The sequence below is a fragment of the Sciurus carolinensis genome, chromosome 9 (genome assembly GCF_902686445.1).
Source record: "Sciurus carolinensis chromosome 9, mSciCar1.2, whole genome shotgun sequence".
NCBI lineage: Eukaryota > Metazoa > Chordata > Mammalia > Rodentia > Sciuridae > Sciurus > Sciurus carolinensis.
The window spans coordinates 97,119,653-97,135,512 of record NC_062221.1 but is presented as its reverse complement, the minus strand read 5'-3'; the positions used below and the strand labels follow the sequence as shown (position 1 = coordinate 97,135,512).

The 15,860-nt window shown below is 34.4% G+C and overlaps 1 protein-coding gene across 3 annotated transcripts in view; it reads left to right on the top strand.

Moving 5' to 3' along the window:
* Positions 1 to 4,307: 4,307 nt before the first annotated feature.
* Positions 4,308 to 15,860, top strand: part of Epha6 (EPH receptor A6) — an 874,627-nt gene continuing 863,074 nt past the window's right edge. For all 3 annotated transcript variants that reach the window (XM_047563348.1, XM_047563345.1, XM_047563346.1), the window contains exon 1: positions 4,308 to 4,710. In XM_047563348.1, the coding sequence (XP_047419304.1) occupies positions 4,329 to 4,710 (382 nt within the window). In that variant the 5' untranslated portion in view covers positions 4,308 to 4,328. The remainder of the gene's footprint in view (positions 4,711 to 15,860) is intronic.

Sequence of the window (15,860 nt, the reverse complement as noted above, 5' to 3'; positions counted from 1 at the left end):
TTACATTTTTTTCTGTAAGTTTTTAAAGATTCAATATGATAATAAAATAAAATACCCAGCACTGTTCTGGATGTTCTTTGAAATATAGAGAGAAATAGAGAGAGAGAGAGAAACATTAAGTACTTCTTAATATCAAAGTAAAATTTTTGAAGGGAACAATGAGTGTGTTTTCACCAAATCACATGTTTTCTAAAAGCAAAGAACCTCAAATTAACTATATTTGACTTAGTGGGATTTTTTTTTTTTTTACTTTAGATGCTGGATGCTAAAATATGTACATCAATCTTTTACTTAATTTATATATTAAAGTTGAAGGCATGAAAATAATATCTGCAGCGTGTCTCTAAATTCTGTATTAACACAAAGACTCAATTGTGTGTTTAAAGTATAAACCTAATCTTTTAGGAACTGATGTTTTGAAATATTTGAGGATCAAACCTCTTTTTATTTGTTTCTTCTATCTTGACCTTAGACAATGCAAATTACTGCTATAAATGGATTAATTTACTCTTCTACCAGAATGATATATTCAAGACTTTCTCAATCCTTGAAACACACTGAGTATTAAACATTATAATCCTTTATTTTCCTCAAAGGAATTAATTTCATGTTAAGTCTCTGCTCTTTTCATCATTTTATAAAGTAAATATTGTGAATACTGTTATTTCTCCTGTAGGTGAAAACTTAGATGAGTTTTTGATATCATATATCTTTTATTTAATAAAAAATTAATCATTACTTACCGAAATCCAGACTACATATATTATGAAGAACAATGGTCTGAGAGAATACAAAGGAATTCTGAACAATATAGCTCTGAAAAATAAGACATGAATGCTTTTCTGCATATGGATATGATTCAAACAGACAAGTGCTGATAAATCTATATGCATATTGCATCTGGTTCATTGAGTGGCTTATAATTTTGAAACTGTCACATGTCAGCAAATATATTAACACTGCTAGAAAATCAAAAAGGAAGTACGTTTTTTGTTAAGTGCAATTGCTTCTAGCTCACAAGAAAATTGTACCTATATTTTGGAGAAAATGGTTGCTTTATAAAACAAATTATTTTTTACTCAAAGTAGTTTACTATCAACTCTGCCCCTAGTAAAGAGAATTGAGCACATAAAAAGAGTCTAATATTTTAGAAAATACGCATATACACATTTGTGAGTGTGTAACACAAATGGTCAAATTGTTAATTATTTTTACAATCATGGTGTGAAATCTATAGCCAGTTGGAACACATGGACTCTTACTATAGTCAAAGGTAATGATAATTATATCTCAATTTACTTTTGATATGCTTTTACTAAGAGATCCTTATCTTCTAGACATGCAATAGAGAGTATCTAAAGATATCTAAGTGTATGAAGTTCTAGTATTGAGAAAAATCTTGTAATTATTTTTTCTTAAAACCCCACAAGAAAATATGACTCTCAATTATCTGATCAGGTAATATGTACTATGTTAAGTTCAACTATGGCTTATTTAAACAAATTGTGTAGAGCAGGTGAATTGTAGCTACAGTGGGGGAGGGGAAGAAATTTGGATTGATCAAGTTGTTATTGTTATTTTGATCTATCAGTTTATGATTCAGACGATTTGAAAATAAGCCTGAGTCCTAGAAATAAACTAGTTTTTCTTTATTCCCCTTTCTCCTTCTTTCCTTCCTTCCATGAGAACCATTTCGTTCTCAACTAATTTTAAATAAAGCTTTTTGATGTTCTATATTAAAATGTATTCTTCAAAATGTAACAGTCAAGCAAAATTTCAACACTTAAATTTAAATTCTCATTTTAAACTATTTTGTTATAGATTATTTTCCACTAAAAATATTTCCTTCCAAGCCTGCTTGATTTGAAAAAATAAAATTTCAGAAATAGATTGACAGAGTTTACATTTCTAAGATAATGCTATTATGTTTTCCTTCAGTTTAATGTAATATATGTAAGTCATTTTTAAAGAGTGTCTTCTTCAACAAGGTGTTTTTAGTTAGCTGTCACTGAAGCATATAAAATTATTCACTGTAATTCTACTTTAAAAAATGAAAATTTAATCTTAAAAAGTCATGGAAATAGTCGACAGTATATGAAAAGAAACATTATTTTGAATAAAAACGTTGGTATAATGAATCATTGACCATTTCTAAAAAACATTTTAGACATAATGATTTATAGCACATTGGTCATATCGTGGATTTTTATTTTACAGCTGAATTTGTAAACTGCAAATTGAGTTTGCAAGGAACCATGTGGGCAGTCAATATCAGTAACAGCGGTAAAATGAATAGCAAAATCAGATTTTACTCTTTTAAGTACCAATACATAAACTACACACATGGTTATCCTTTTAGAAATGATTTGCATACATTTAAATTGGCATGGGCACCTTAAAAGAGCAGCTGTGTATGAATTCATAATGAGCGTGGAAGTACAGTCACCAATCGGAAACCTTCCTTACATTCTGGAAAGCACTTGCATTTCCCATTTCTCTCCACGCAGCAGAATTTTAGACGTGAGGCATCTTTGCTGTTTCCCTCCAATCGACTCTAAGGCATTAACGGAAACGCTTTTAACTATGATATGTGATAAACATCATAATGTTGAAACGCATAAAATGGGAGGGTGCTTTTTCTTTCCAAAATTCTCTAGGCGGCAAACGCTGACCTTTGCTACTTAATCATCTGCTTTCCGGAATCCTGCCACTGTGTCATTTCCCTCCAGTACCCTCTGCCCAACTGAAAAAAATATCATCTACCCTTTATAATACCGCTGCTTTCTCCTTTCAGTTCACTTTTTTCCATTGCCATAAACGTTGCTTCAAAACAATTGTGATGAGTTTTGAAGCGAGTTTTTTCCACCTCACTCGACTGTGATAGCCCATGTCCCCCTCTAGAAAGAACCTGAGGATGATAATAATAACCAATATAGTATTACAGAAATTCCCACACCAGAGATACGGTTTTCATGGCGCGTCCTTAACAAACGCGTTAAGTTTAGGTTGAAAGCATTCCTCCTTTCTTTGCCTGTTTAGCCACCTCCACCACCTAGCAGCGAAGGAATTTTTGTTGTCAACTAACCCCCTCTAGCGCCGAACTGGCAGTATCCAAGTCGCCGCTGCTAGGCCAGAGAGCGCCGGGCTTGGCCAAGCTCGCAGTGCTCTTGCTCCAGCTCTGCGCTCCGCACCCACCTTGGCCTCGGGGCAAGAGCTTGGGGACGAAAAACGCCAAGACCCCTCCCCACAAACACGCTGGGTTGCTCCGTCCCCAGGCGGTCCCGCCAAGTAGCCTACGCCGCGGCTTGGAGAGACCCGAAACCTGGGAAAGAGCAGGTGCTCAGAGGGGGCGTCTTGCGCGGGGAGAACCTTACGCCAGCCGCTGTTTGGGCGCCGCGGTGGACGTGGCCTTGGAGACTCTGCGCACAGTCGGACGCTGCCACGTCGCGGGAGCTCAAGGACCCCGGAATCCCAGCGTAACGGCCGCGATGATGCTCGTGACCTCCACGGCGAAGTCACCGCCACACCGCGAGGAGCAGACCTCGGCGAGCCTGGGTGCCAAGCACCCTCCCGTTTCCAGACTGATGTGACTCCCTCTGCTGCTTCCTCTCTCCTTTTGCTTTCCAAAGACTGGAAGCCAAAAGGCTGCCACAAAGCTGAGTCGCTCGCCCTCCTGGGCAAGTTTGGGCGGCCACTGCTGTCGCCAAGCACTGCCCGGGACCAGTACTGCTAACCCACAACACGCACCCCCTCCAGCGGCGAGAAAGTGGAGAAGTAAGGGGAAGCCAATATCGCGAGCCGACTAGTCTTAAAACGGTATGCGCTGCTGCCGCGAAATGGGTGGCTAAGTGCTTGGGGGACTAAGTGCGGCCTCAGAGATGCCCAGAAAACTGCTGCCACAACCCGGGCGCGGCGCAGATGCGGCCGAGGTGGAAGCGTCTGTGCTGCGAACCTCTGTGGACGCCACTCAGGCGAGGGGCTGAGGGCTCAGTTCATAGCTCGTCCCGACCACTCGCGGCCGCTTGGAGCCGCCTCATTCGCCAGGTTCTCCCCCACCGGCCGGAGGAAAGTTCTCGCGGCCCCGCACCTCTTCACAGCTGCGGCGCCTTTCCTACTTTGGTCTCTGCAAGTGCCCACTTCAGTCCGGAGAGGCGCTCCGGCCGCCCGAACTGCCCCTTGCACCTGGTGGTCCCTCCCTTCATCCCCGCGGTGAGGCGCCCTCCCCGCCCTCGCTCCCCTCCCCCAAACCACAGCCCTAGCTCGCTCCTGCGCGCGCGCTCTCCGGGGCCCAAGTGAATAGTCCTCGCGCGAGCGGGACACGGTGGTGGATGCAATTCCCCTCGCCTGCAGCCGCCAGGAGCTCCCCGGCGCCGCAGGCAGTGTCCTCCTCCGAAGCAGCTGCACTCGCACCTGGGCAGCCTGGACCCTCGTGCCCTGCTCCCGGGGTCTCACGCGGGGGGAGCCCCGGGACACCCCCTGCGGGCCGGGTGGAGGTGGAGGAGGAGGAGGAAGAAGAAGACGTGGACCAGGACCCCCACCCTATCCTGAACACCTGGCTGAGCTGCTGCCACTTCTTTTTAAGGGGGAAAAGAGAGCCTGGGAGAGTCATGGGGGGCTGCGAAGTCCAGGAATTTCTTTTGCAATTTGGTTTCTTCTTGCCACTGCTGACAGCTTGGCCGGGCGAGTGCAGTCACGTCTCCAACAACCAAGGTAAGGGACAGGGCGGAGAAGCAGGAGGGGGCGGGAGGAGGAAGGTGCTTTGAGGACTAAGGCAGGTCGTCTCCTGCAGGTAACTTCTTCCCGGGGTCAGCTTCTCTGGGCTTGCCACACGAGGGGGTCAAGGATGTTCCTTAACTAGAGCGTCCTTTCTACGCCGCCCAGGGCTGGCGGCCCCGCGAGCTGTGAGCCCTTCTGCTTCTAGATTTCTTTAAACATATGCGTGAGCATCAGCAGCACGTGGGTCCCTTTGCTGGCGTCCGTGGGACTGCTCCTGGATGCGCAGTCTCCACCGGAGGTCAGGCTCCGCGGCACAGACTTAATGGAGACTTTTGACTCTTGGTTGTCGCTCATAATAGGGTAACGTGTGAATTTTCCTACAAGCCTTCTTAAAAGGCAGCTGGCTTGCTCCCGTTGTACCTTGTGACTATGGGCTTTTGCCCCCACCCCCGCCTCAGTAACTGTGTTGCCCTCACCTAGCCTTGGCCCCAGAACCTTTGTACCATGCAGATCACCCAGTATAGACTTGGTCGAAATTATTCCTGGACCAGATGCAACCAGATCTTTGTTGGGGTTTCTATTTCTCGGCAGCGGGGAGTAGATAAGTGTTAAGTGTGAATTTCCAAGTTGTGAATATCCTATTCATAAAGTCAAGTTGCTGTCAGATATTTTGGAAGAATTTGTTTTGGTGGGCACAGTGATAAAGTAAAGGTGAATATCAAACACGTTGCAAATCATATGAGCTGATCTTTCCATTTAAAAAGTCTTATGACATGTATTTCCTTGGATTTCTGAGTATTTAAAGGTCTATAATAATATCACCTGTGCATTCTAAATTCTCTTAGACTAGGTATACGACAACCATAAAAGTTTTCCAGCATGTACGTGGCTGGATGCTCTCATTGGAACTGTGATGACAGCCAATATGTCACCTCTCCTAAAGACTTCAAATATGAAACAGTTGTGGTCAATTATAACTGCCATTGAATAGATAAAGCATATGTGTGTGCCTGTACGTTTGTGTGTGTGGGTCTGGAAATAATTTGCAGATATAAAATTGGAGGTCAGATGAGTCGGGAGTGTGTACTTCTGTGTGAAGGGAAGAAGGTTAAGACAGAAAGCGAGTAAAACAGTGCAGCCTTACTTTTGTCATAAACATAAATGAACATTTTATTTAGAAATAAAATAATCACTTGTAATCAATATTCAGTTCTCATTTACATAGTTAGTGCTTTGCCATGTTTTCCTTATTATTATTGTTGTACCTGGCAGAATGTAATCACATTCATATGTGAATTTGGGAACCATAATAACTTTCATGACTTTGAAGATACATCCCATGAGTGACAACTATAGTGCCATGCTCTCCTATGTGGAGTATAACTTCACACACCACAAATCATTTGTTTTCAAGGATTATTAGTGTTAACTCCCAAAGGAGGATTTATTTTACCTCTGTGAAATTAGAATATTGTTAAAACTAACATATAATTATTTACTTGACCATTTTTACTAAGAGAGAGAACAATTTTTAATAACTGGAAAGTAGAACATACTATGCTTTATTTTAGTATCTGTAGGTGTTATAGAGATGTTTACTTTGAGAATTAAGTTTACTGCAAGTTTTTAAGTTATTACCGTGTAAAAATTTTCCTATATAGTTATTTTTTAAATTTAGTACCTACGGATACATCAGCAACCACTCTAGTACCCGGGTTTACTAACATAAATAAAACAACATGTATGAATTTCCACACTGCAAGTCCCATTTTACAAAAATGTATCATCTTAAAGTATGACCTTTCAGATAGTTACATTAAAGAACCTAGTGATGTTAGCCTTTTCCAGTAATTTTTATTTGCTTATCTATACATACCATTTAACAATGTTTTACCTAAAATAAGTACCAAACATATAATTTAGTTTTTAGCTGAACTTAATGTTGGAAAATGAGTATTTTCCAGTTTTCTCATCAGATAATAGGATCATTAAAGAGTGACTACTAAAGCTCTTAACTTGAATTTGTATTCATATATTAAAAATATAGGTTATGGACAAGGATATACTTGGGTAAAATAGTATCTACTGGTTAAGTTAGGGAAAGTTTAGGATAATTCTTCAAAACAAAATACAGAGAAGTTATGTTTCGGTTTTTCATCAATCACAAATGATTATGCTTACAGCCTAAACTTATAGTGATTAGAAATTTGCCTGAAAATAATTTTAGATAATGTTCAGATACTGAAATGATCACAAATTGTTCATAGATATCAACTTTGTAAATGTTAAAACGTGAACTTTTTAGGCATATTTTCTTAATTTGTAGTTTCGTTAATAGATAAATCAAAACATCAACCTTTGTACATCAAAATCATGGAACAGTACAGAATTATTATAAATATACAGTATGGAAAGATTAAAGTAAAATATGAGTTTATTTTCTTATCCACATAAAAATATCAGTAATATAATTAATGTTTATTTTGAGAAGATGGTGTTCATATACCTAGTAATTTTCATTAACACTTTTGAAACTTGTTATTTTATGGAGGGTAAAATTTCATTCTTATGTAACTTACCTTCTTGATTAAGGACTTTAACAAAGTAAAAATTTTAAAACTGTGCTTCTTTTTCTACCAAATTTTATAAAATCCTTCATGACTGGAAAGAAAGGATTCATTCCCCTATGTCCCCACCCCCATTCCTAGTTTTCCAGGTCAAATAATGACAAAACCCAAAAAAGTAAACTTCTACATTCTTTAAACATGAAACAAAGAGTGACTTGATTATAGGAAGGACCACTTTTCTTGTCTTTTAACTGACTGTAAAGTTCAATACTGTCAAGATAAAATAAATCAGTTTGATTGTATTACCCAGACCTCCTTGATTCAATGAGAAAGTAATGGTACTTTCTAGATCACTTCATCTGAATAAGTTGAAACATGCTCTGTGTATTCAAATCCCTCTTAGTCCACTGATTTCCCCTATATTTAAAACTACAACATTAATTGTTTTTAATTTTTATCTAAAAATCAGACTTTATCTTCTCTGATGATAACCTTTCATTTCTGTACTGGTGAATATTAACAAAGTCTTGCTTCGTGTATAAAAAGTTAACCATCTAAGTCAGTGACAATGGTTAGTAGCCACTAGGGGTCCATTTATTCAAAGATTACTTCACTTTAGCAGAGTATTTTATTGCCTAAATGAGTTGATATGCCTCTTAGGGTGCGGCTACTGTTTATAAAAAATAATCAGTTACATATACAAATGATTCATTAAGTCAAAGAAAATTTGGGTACATGAGTCTAGTGAACTTATTTTTTGCTATTGTTTGAATTCATTGAGTGACAAACAAAATAACTACAATGGTAATGCGACCAGTTGGTTTCATTGAATTTATTGATTCAAAGGAATTGACTGCAAAAGCAACTTAATTATGTGTAAATAAAAATAAACATATCTAAGCAAAAAAAAATTCTGCTTAACAAAGTTCATGGCCTAAAATTAGTTGAATAACCATAAGCATTGTTGAAAAATATGATTTGAATATTCTTATATTTTTATAAATGTATAAATTAAGAAAAAAAATTTTAAGAATGTTTGAACTTTATTAAAATGTTTTAAATTCTTGAATTTTTAAAATTATTTAAAATTTTTTTATTGACATATAAATATCAATGCAACCAAGAATGTAATTTTATTATACATTTAAAGTTAAAATGTCATAGTATAGTCATTATGACTAGCATCCAAAACGGAAAGATAAAATATCAGTTTCATGCAGATTCAGTGATGACCATCTAAATGTTGGTTGTTCTGGATTTGAAATAAGACTATATCTAAAATAGTTTTCTTGCACACAAATTATACAATGTTCATTAAAGCTCTTTGCTTCAAACCAGAAATAAAAGAATCTAATAGAAACTACACATATTATTAAGTACTTATTTATATGAAATTTTTAAGGGAGAGAAAATGTTTTTGATTGTACAAGAGAAGTTAATGGTTAACTTTTTTTTTTAACTTTTGCATTACTTTCATTACAAAATAAATATTAGAAAAATATGGAGTAGAGAACATTTTGTTTCTTTGTTCATTAATCACTGCTAGTATAAGCTATTTTAAATATAAAAGACATTTTAGATTTATTTCTGTGTATCAGTCTCTTTCTCTGTCACACAATCTCAATATCTTCTTTCCTTTCTCCATCCTTCTCCCATCCTATATACACACATACTTCTCCTAACACTGTGTTTCACTTGTCACTATGAAGGATGAGATTTTGCTTCACACTGTACATCAATCAAATCACAACAGAGATAGAAGTCTTTTTATTGCACCCTTGACTCAACATTTCTTGATAGTATAATCATGGTGATCAGTTATAGCTAAGTAATCAAAATAGGTTGAATTTATCCAATGTACAGTGACAATCATGTTATCAAACTATACATACAGAAGGATTAAATTGCTAATGCATCTAGTATTCTATTAAACTCATTACTTAAAAATTGGAAATATATTTTTATTTTATTTAGTATTGTTTTCTGGAATCTAAAATTCAGATCATGGAGAAAAGGCATAAGGCAGACAGATATGTTTTATATCCTCATGGAGCTTGGTAAGTAAATAGAACAATAAAGGTTGTAGAAATTCTATGGCAGAATCAACAGAAGTGCTGAGATAGAAAATAACAGGAGAGACATACTGTGCTAAATAGGACAATTTGAAAGGTCTGTGTTTGTGTATGTGGGGGTGACATTTAAGTTTCATTCTCAGGGAAGAGAGTTAATTGAGCAGAGCAGGAAGAAGTGCATTGAAGGTGGAAGGCACTGCCCCATCAATGGTCTTGAAGAGAAATGAGCTGAACATATTTGAAAAATCAAGTCCAGTGTGATTGGAGTTTACTGAGCAAGGAAGAAGGTTCCAAGAAGTGAGATTTGAAAGATGGTCAATAAACAGATTCCATGGAATAGAAAAAGAGCTCTGGTAAGGAGTAAGACTTTTTACATTATCCCAGGTCAAAGGTGAAGTGATTGGGAGATTTTAACTAAATGAGTAAAATGAGCCATTTCACTGATTTTTAAGAATACTCTTGCAAGTGAGCAAAGAGATAACTGAAAACTGGCAAGAACAGAATTAGGAGTCCATCAGAGTTGTTAGTGGTGGCCGGGCCTAGAGCTCTGGCAATAAAAAATGAAGAGCAGCAAGGTAAGCTTGAGATATATCTTGGAGCTAGAATATATGGGATGATCTTGTCCCTACAGAGAAATAAATCTAGATATTCAACATTCTTATTTTCTTTTCAAGGAGCTCAAATACATGCTTTATACCTGCCTTTAAAATGAAGCTTACTATATGATTATTGATATTTGACCAGATAAGAGGAGTGGGGGAGAACACAACGACATAGCAAGGGTACTGTGTCCATTTCCTACTTTTGTCAGTCCAAGCTGACTCTCATTTAAAACATAACCCTTTTAGTACAAATTTGCTCTTTCAAACCCTTGTGCATAATGTACATTCATACTAGATTAACAAGTACAATTTGCTGATGCTTTTCTGACATCACAGCTTTACATGTACAGTTGTTTTTGTCAGAGTGGATGATGGTATAAATAGGGACATTTTTACAAGGCAATATAATGATCCAGCGGTCTGGTTTTTGCTAATAAGAGTGATAGTTGATGGTTTACAAATGCACCAGTTTTATTTATCTCTGTTATGATCAAATTGCTATTATTGTAAACAAAAATTCAAAGTAATATTGGATCTAAAATAGATGTGTTTTCAAATATTTTCCATTTGTCCTCTCTCTGAATTTTGTTTAAATAAAAAGAAACAAATGTTCAGAAAGCTTATGAGACCTAAAGAATGAAATTGAAGGATCCATGATATTCTTGATGGTAGGGGTGAGGGAAAAAGCTTTTAGACTTCAAACTACACAATAAAAATTTCATGCAATTAAAAACTTTTCTGAGAAGTTATTTACTCATTACTTTAAGTTGCCTTTTCATAATATCATATGAATATAATATTAAATATATGGAAACATAAAAATTCCTAACAATGCTTAAATATTTAGTATACATGAGAAAATTCATAATTTGGAGATACTTCATTTACAACATTTCTTAATATTTTAAAAGATATATTCAAAGCTAGTAAACTTTACACTTTAATGATTCAGAATGTTCTGGAAAATTTTAATAATCTCTTTCAATAATATGACTTTTATGGAATATACAATTTCAATTTTCACTGATAAATATTTTAAAACTAAATGAAAATTATTCATTTTCAAAAATATACTTACTGAAGATCTGCTGTATGGTAACTGTGTACTTGCTAAAGGTTCAAAGAGAAATTTCCCTCTTAGAATATATGATCCAGTGTAGCATTTCCAGTATACTTTTTTTTAAAAAATCAGATCCATAATTAGGTAGAAAGTCTTTAAAAACATATTTGTTACATGCTAATATAGACTGATACTAATAACCAAGCCTCATGATGTAGAATGTTTGTGTGCCATTTATTTGAAAGGATCTATTATTTTATTGCATTTATCTCAAAGTTAAGAAAATAAATATTAGGCATCATGCTAGCCACTGAGGGCTACAATGGTGATTATTTCACACAGTCCTCCCTAGAGTCTTAGACTGCTCTGTTATGGTTATGAACTTTTGATTGATACTTATTTTTTTATAAGGTGAAGAATTTTACAGTAAATGAGATTGGAAGAAAAGGAAGTAAAGAAAAAGTATGGTTTATGTACTTTATTTAAAAATTGCTTCATAAGAATTTTATATTGTTAACTTTATGGATAGGTAAATTTTTGTTGAGTTATATGAATAGAAAAATGTACAAACATGCATTTTACAAATGTATCATATGTACCAAAAATAAATATTTCACATATTTAATGACTTTTCATAGGCTGACAAGTAAAGTGAACTTTTGTTGAGGCCATATTAGAATGGCCTATTCTGGTGTGTTTATTTTAAGGGGGTTAGTTATTAAAAACTGTTATGCAAGTTTCCAATTTCAGATACCAGAGAGCATATGTTGTAACTGAATGTTGGAGCAAGAAGTAGGGTGGTAGTGTGTTCTGTCAACTCATGTCCTCAAAAATATATCCAGCTGCATTCCCAGGTACTGCTGAGGCCTCTAGCTGTTGACCTGTTTGGTGACCTGTACTTAGTAGATGTAATTGAAAATGTTTGCTCTTCTTCCTATTTTATTTAAAAATTTCATGTGTAGATGTCATATTTTTGATTATAGGAGATATGAGATAATGTGGCCTTAGAAAATGGATATTAGGAGGTAGAACTGTTATTCTGCTCTTACAGTATCAGATAATTTTGTGGATATCTGGATCTGATAAAAGTAGGCACTGTATCTAAATATTGGTAATTTATTTATTTTGTCAATTTACTAATGATGTAGTAGTGGGGTAATTATGTGTTCTTTCAGGTGACCGTACTGTACAGTGATACTTGTGTTTTGTAGTACGTGAGCATTTCAAAGGGACACAGATTCTTAGTGAGTAGAGCGTAGCATCTAGAATAAGGAAAAACATATAGAAATTTTCCTACTTAATTGTATTTTAAGCAAGATAATAAAGAGAAATATTTTGAATTAGGAAATAGGCATTGTGTTATTATGCACTTCAAATAAGAATGATCTTAGAATAATTTAAATGATTCTGAACAAATAGCAATTGAACTATGTTTTAATGGCACCTTAATTTTTACTTTTAAAGAGAGACTTTTTTTTTTACTTTTAATAGTGATATAATAATTTCATATTGCTAAAGCTAATTGAAATTATATGTTTGGAGATCTTTACTATAGAGTCCAATAAATACATTATCTTTAGAAGTAATATCTCACATAATTTGAGGTGATTTTAAATATAATGTAGTAGCTAAGTAGCAATAAACATACCAAAAATCAAAGAAGTATAGAGGTAGGAAAAAAGCTAAATCAGGACACTATTTATAAAATGAGACTTTTGGTCAAGAATTCTTTCTGGAAATACATATTGAATAAAACACTTTGCTCTGGGTCCTTTAATCTCTGCATGTATAGAAGTGTATGTTGATGACAAACTTTATTAAAACACCTTTTTATCCAATCCTGAAAATTCCTTTCTCTCTCTCTCTCTCTCTCTCTCTCTCTCTCTCTGGGGTTAAAGTACATTTATGTAATATTTGTCTTGTGAATGCATGTGAAAACATTAAGTACTTTCTATAAAGTGTGATCACAGTTGAGCCAACTGTTAGATTCCATTGTGCAATAACGTAAGAGAATTGTATCAATTTCTAAATTAAAATGAAAATCTTTGTATTAATCCACTAATCAATCATTGGCATAATGCCCCAACAAAAACAAATATTCTAATATCAGGGAAAATTTTAGAATCTAAAACACTTTATTGAGAGAAATTTACTATTTCATTGGCTCTTCTATATGCTTAGTTTAATGAAGGAACAGTTGGAAAGAGTTTTTCATTTTTATTTAAAAGAAAAAAAAACAGAAAACCTTGGGAAGTATATACTGTTGGTGTAGCATATTACTTAACATGACTTGGCTTCAAAATAAGTAAAATGTAACATACTTAATTTTATGACTGTTTTTATGATACTGTATGAAACAGGTACATGGAGTGTAATAACTTATAGTCTTACAGTGTTGTACTATAATGACTTTATTTTATAAATTAGAGAAAATGTGGTTGACACAGGTTATTAAAGTCACACTTTGCTAGGTTTTTTAATAAAAATTACACATATAATAAACTTTATAATCTTCACTAGTTTATGACAAGAAATCTACTTATGGATGAATTGTTTTTTTTTCAAGAATCTTACTAATTGGAAATATAAGATTAAATTTTAGGAATTTATTTTAAATATTAGAATTCCCAAGTTTTATTAGGCGTGTTATGACTAAACGATTTTTTCTGAAAATGCTGAGTCTTGATATCAACTAAATTTTTTAACATGCTTATTATAAGGTTCTCAGTTCTTCATTGCAGTATATAAAAAACCTCTGAGTTTTTTATTTGTTCATTTTACTTTTTGTTGCTCAGATATAAATACTGCAGCTTAATTTTTATGTTTTGCTCGAATTTCCAAACTGGTTCAACAATAATTACATATTCATTCAGTTTTAAAATGAAATGTGTTGGCACTACATTTCTTCCCTGTGCTGGACACAAGAAATCCAATGGGAGACCACAGCCCCTAACTTCTGAGTGTTTAAGATTGAGCTAATGCAGCTACTTATATTTCAGTGAGTAATTGCTACGTTAGTTTATACATCAACATGTATGTATTTAGTTCTATGGATTTGCACTGTTTAAGTAGATGAAAAGTACTCTTTTCAATGAGCTATGAATTAGTATACGGAGGCACTGAGAATAAATATCCACTTAACATATTGGTCATAACCGTAAATTAGACATGATTTTGTGTAATGACTTAAGATAAGATCTGTCCCCACCCCAAGGATAGTGTTATAAAACTGAAGAGGAATGCCTGACATCAAAATACTAGCAAAATAGCAAAGAAGTAAATGAATTGAAATAATATAAATTTCAGAAAAAAATAAGAAAAATTCATTAAAAATAGGAAATAAGAATGAGTCCCATGTTTATTAGGATTTGTTGTTGTGAATATCTGAAAATAATAAGAGAATTAAGATGACTAACTCCAAAGGAGATCTCAGTTCTTAAACAACCTTAAAATATTTTTTCTGCATTTAAATATTAACACATCTGCATTTAAAAATGAAAATATACAAAAAATTAATATCTTTGAACTTAGAACATGTGTGGTATATTTTGACTTTTTTTGATTAAGCCTTCTCTTATATTTTAAAAATATTATATTTAATGGGGCCACCTTTAAAAATAGAAAATCACAAAATTAAATTTTAATAGATTATATTGGTCCAGTCTATTGATTATTTTATATTTAGATGAACAATATCTATGTGCTTTACATTAAGGGTAATTTAAAATGTTTCTTCAAATTGTTACTTGCTGTCTCCTATCATTTTATATATATTCTGATTTTATTCTAATTTTATATTTCTTAACAGTATTAAATTTTATTTTTACCAGTGTTTCAGAACTTTGAAATTACTGGTTGTCTTTAATATTGTCTTTAGAAATTAAATTAATCTTTGATAGATCTTCTGTGTCATATTTGAGAAATGTGCCTCTAATAGCATAGAAGTAGAAGTTGCTGCCAGAACTTGGTATTTTTAAACAGAAAAATCAATAGCAGATTATACACCATTAGCTGTTGACATTTAGATTTGTACATTTAGAATGTCAAAAAGCCCTGAAAACTATCAATCTAGTTTTATAAATTACAATAATATTCCTATTTTCAAATCCAGCCTCTTATGACCATCCCCATTTCTCCTAAGAAGAATACAGTTTTTCTGAAACAAACTAAAATAATTATACATTTTTTTGATAAACCTAATGTAACATATTGTTAACTGAAAAATTTATGGATCTGCTGATACAACTGATGGATTACTGATCACTCTGCTCGAATGGTTTGCAGGCATGGTGATTTTCCTTATTCTTATCCACCTTGATACAGACATTAGGTTCATTCTTAGTATAACACCTTTGTACAGGCATTATTTGTAAATTATGAACCTAAATATTTGTATGAGATTAGATTGATATATATTTCCTCTTTTAATCATTACCCAATTCCTGGAATCTGGTTATTTATTGCTGTGTAATAAAATTAATTCCATTCTCTACCATAGTATAAATTACAAATCTTTAAAGTATTTTCTCATAGTACATTATTTACTTAGCCTGTCAGAATCTGACTTATAACTAGACTTTACTGAATTGAAGATATTTTCAGAGGTTTGATATTTAAATCCTGAAAAGTTATGATTTTTATGTATACCCTAATACACACACAACACTTACTGTGATGTGGATCTCGTTCTCTAAATGCACTGCCAGCTTGTTGGAAGTTCTCTTAATGTGACACTGGAATCCAGAGAACCTAAATGGTACCTTTAAAATTAAGGAAAATAAACACTCATTTTCCCCTTAATACTTTGGTCAATTATTAATTTATTGTTGTGATCTGAGATTAC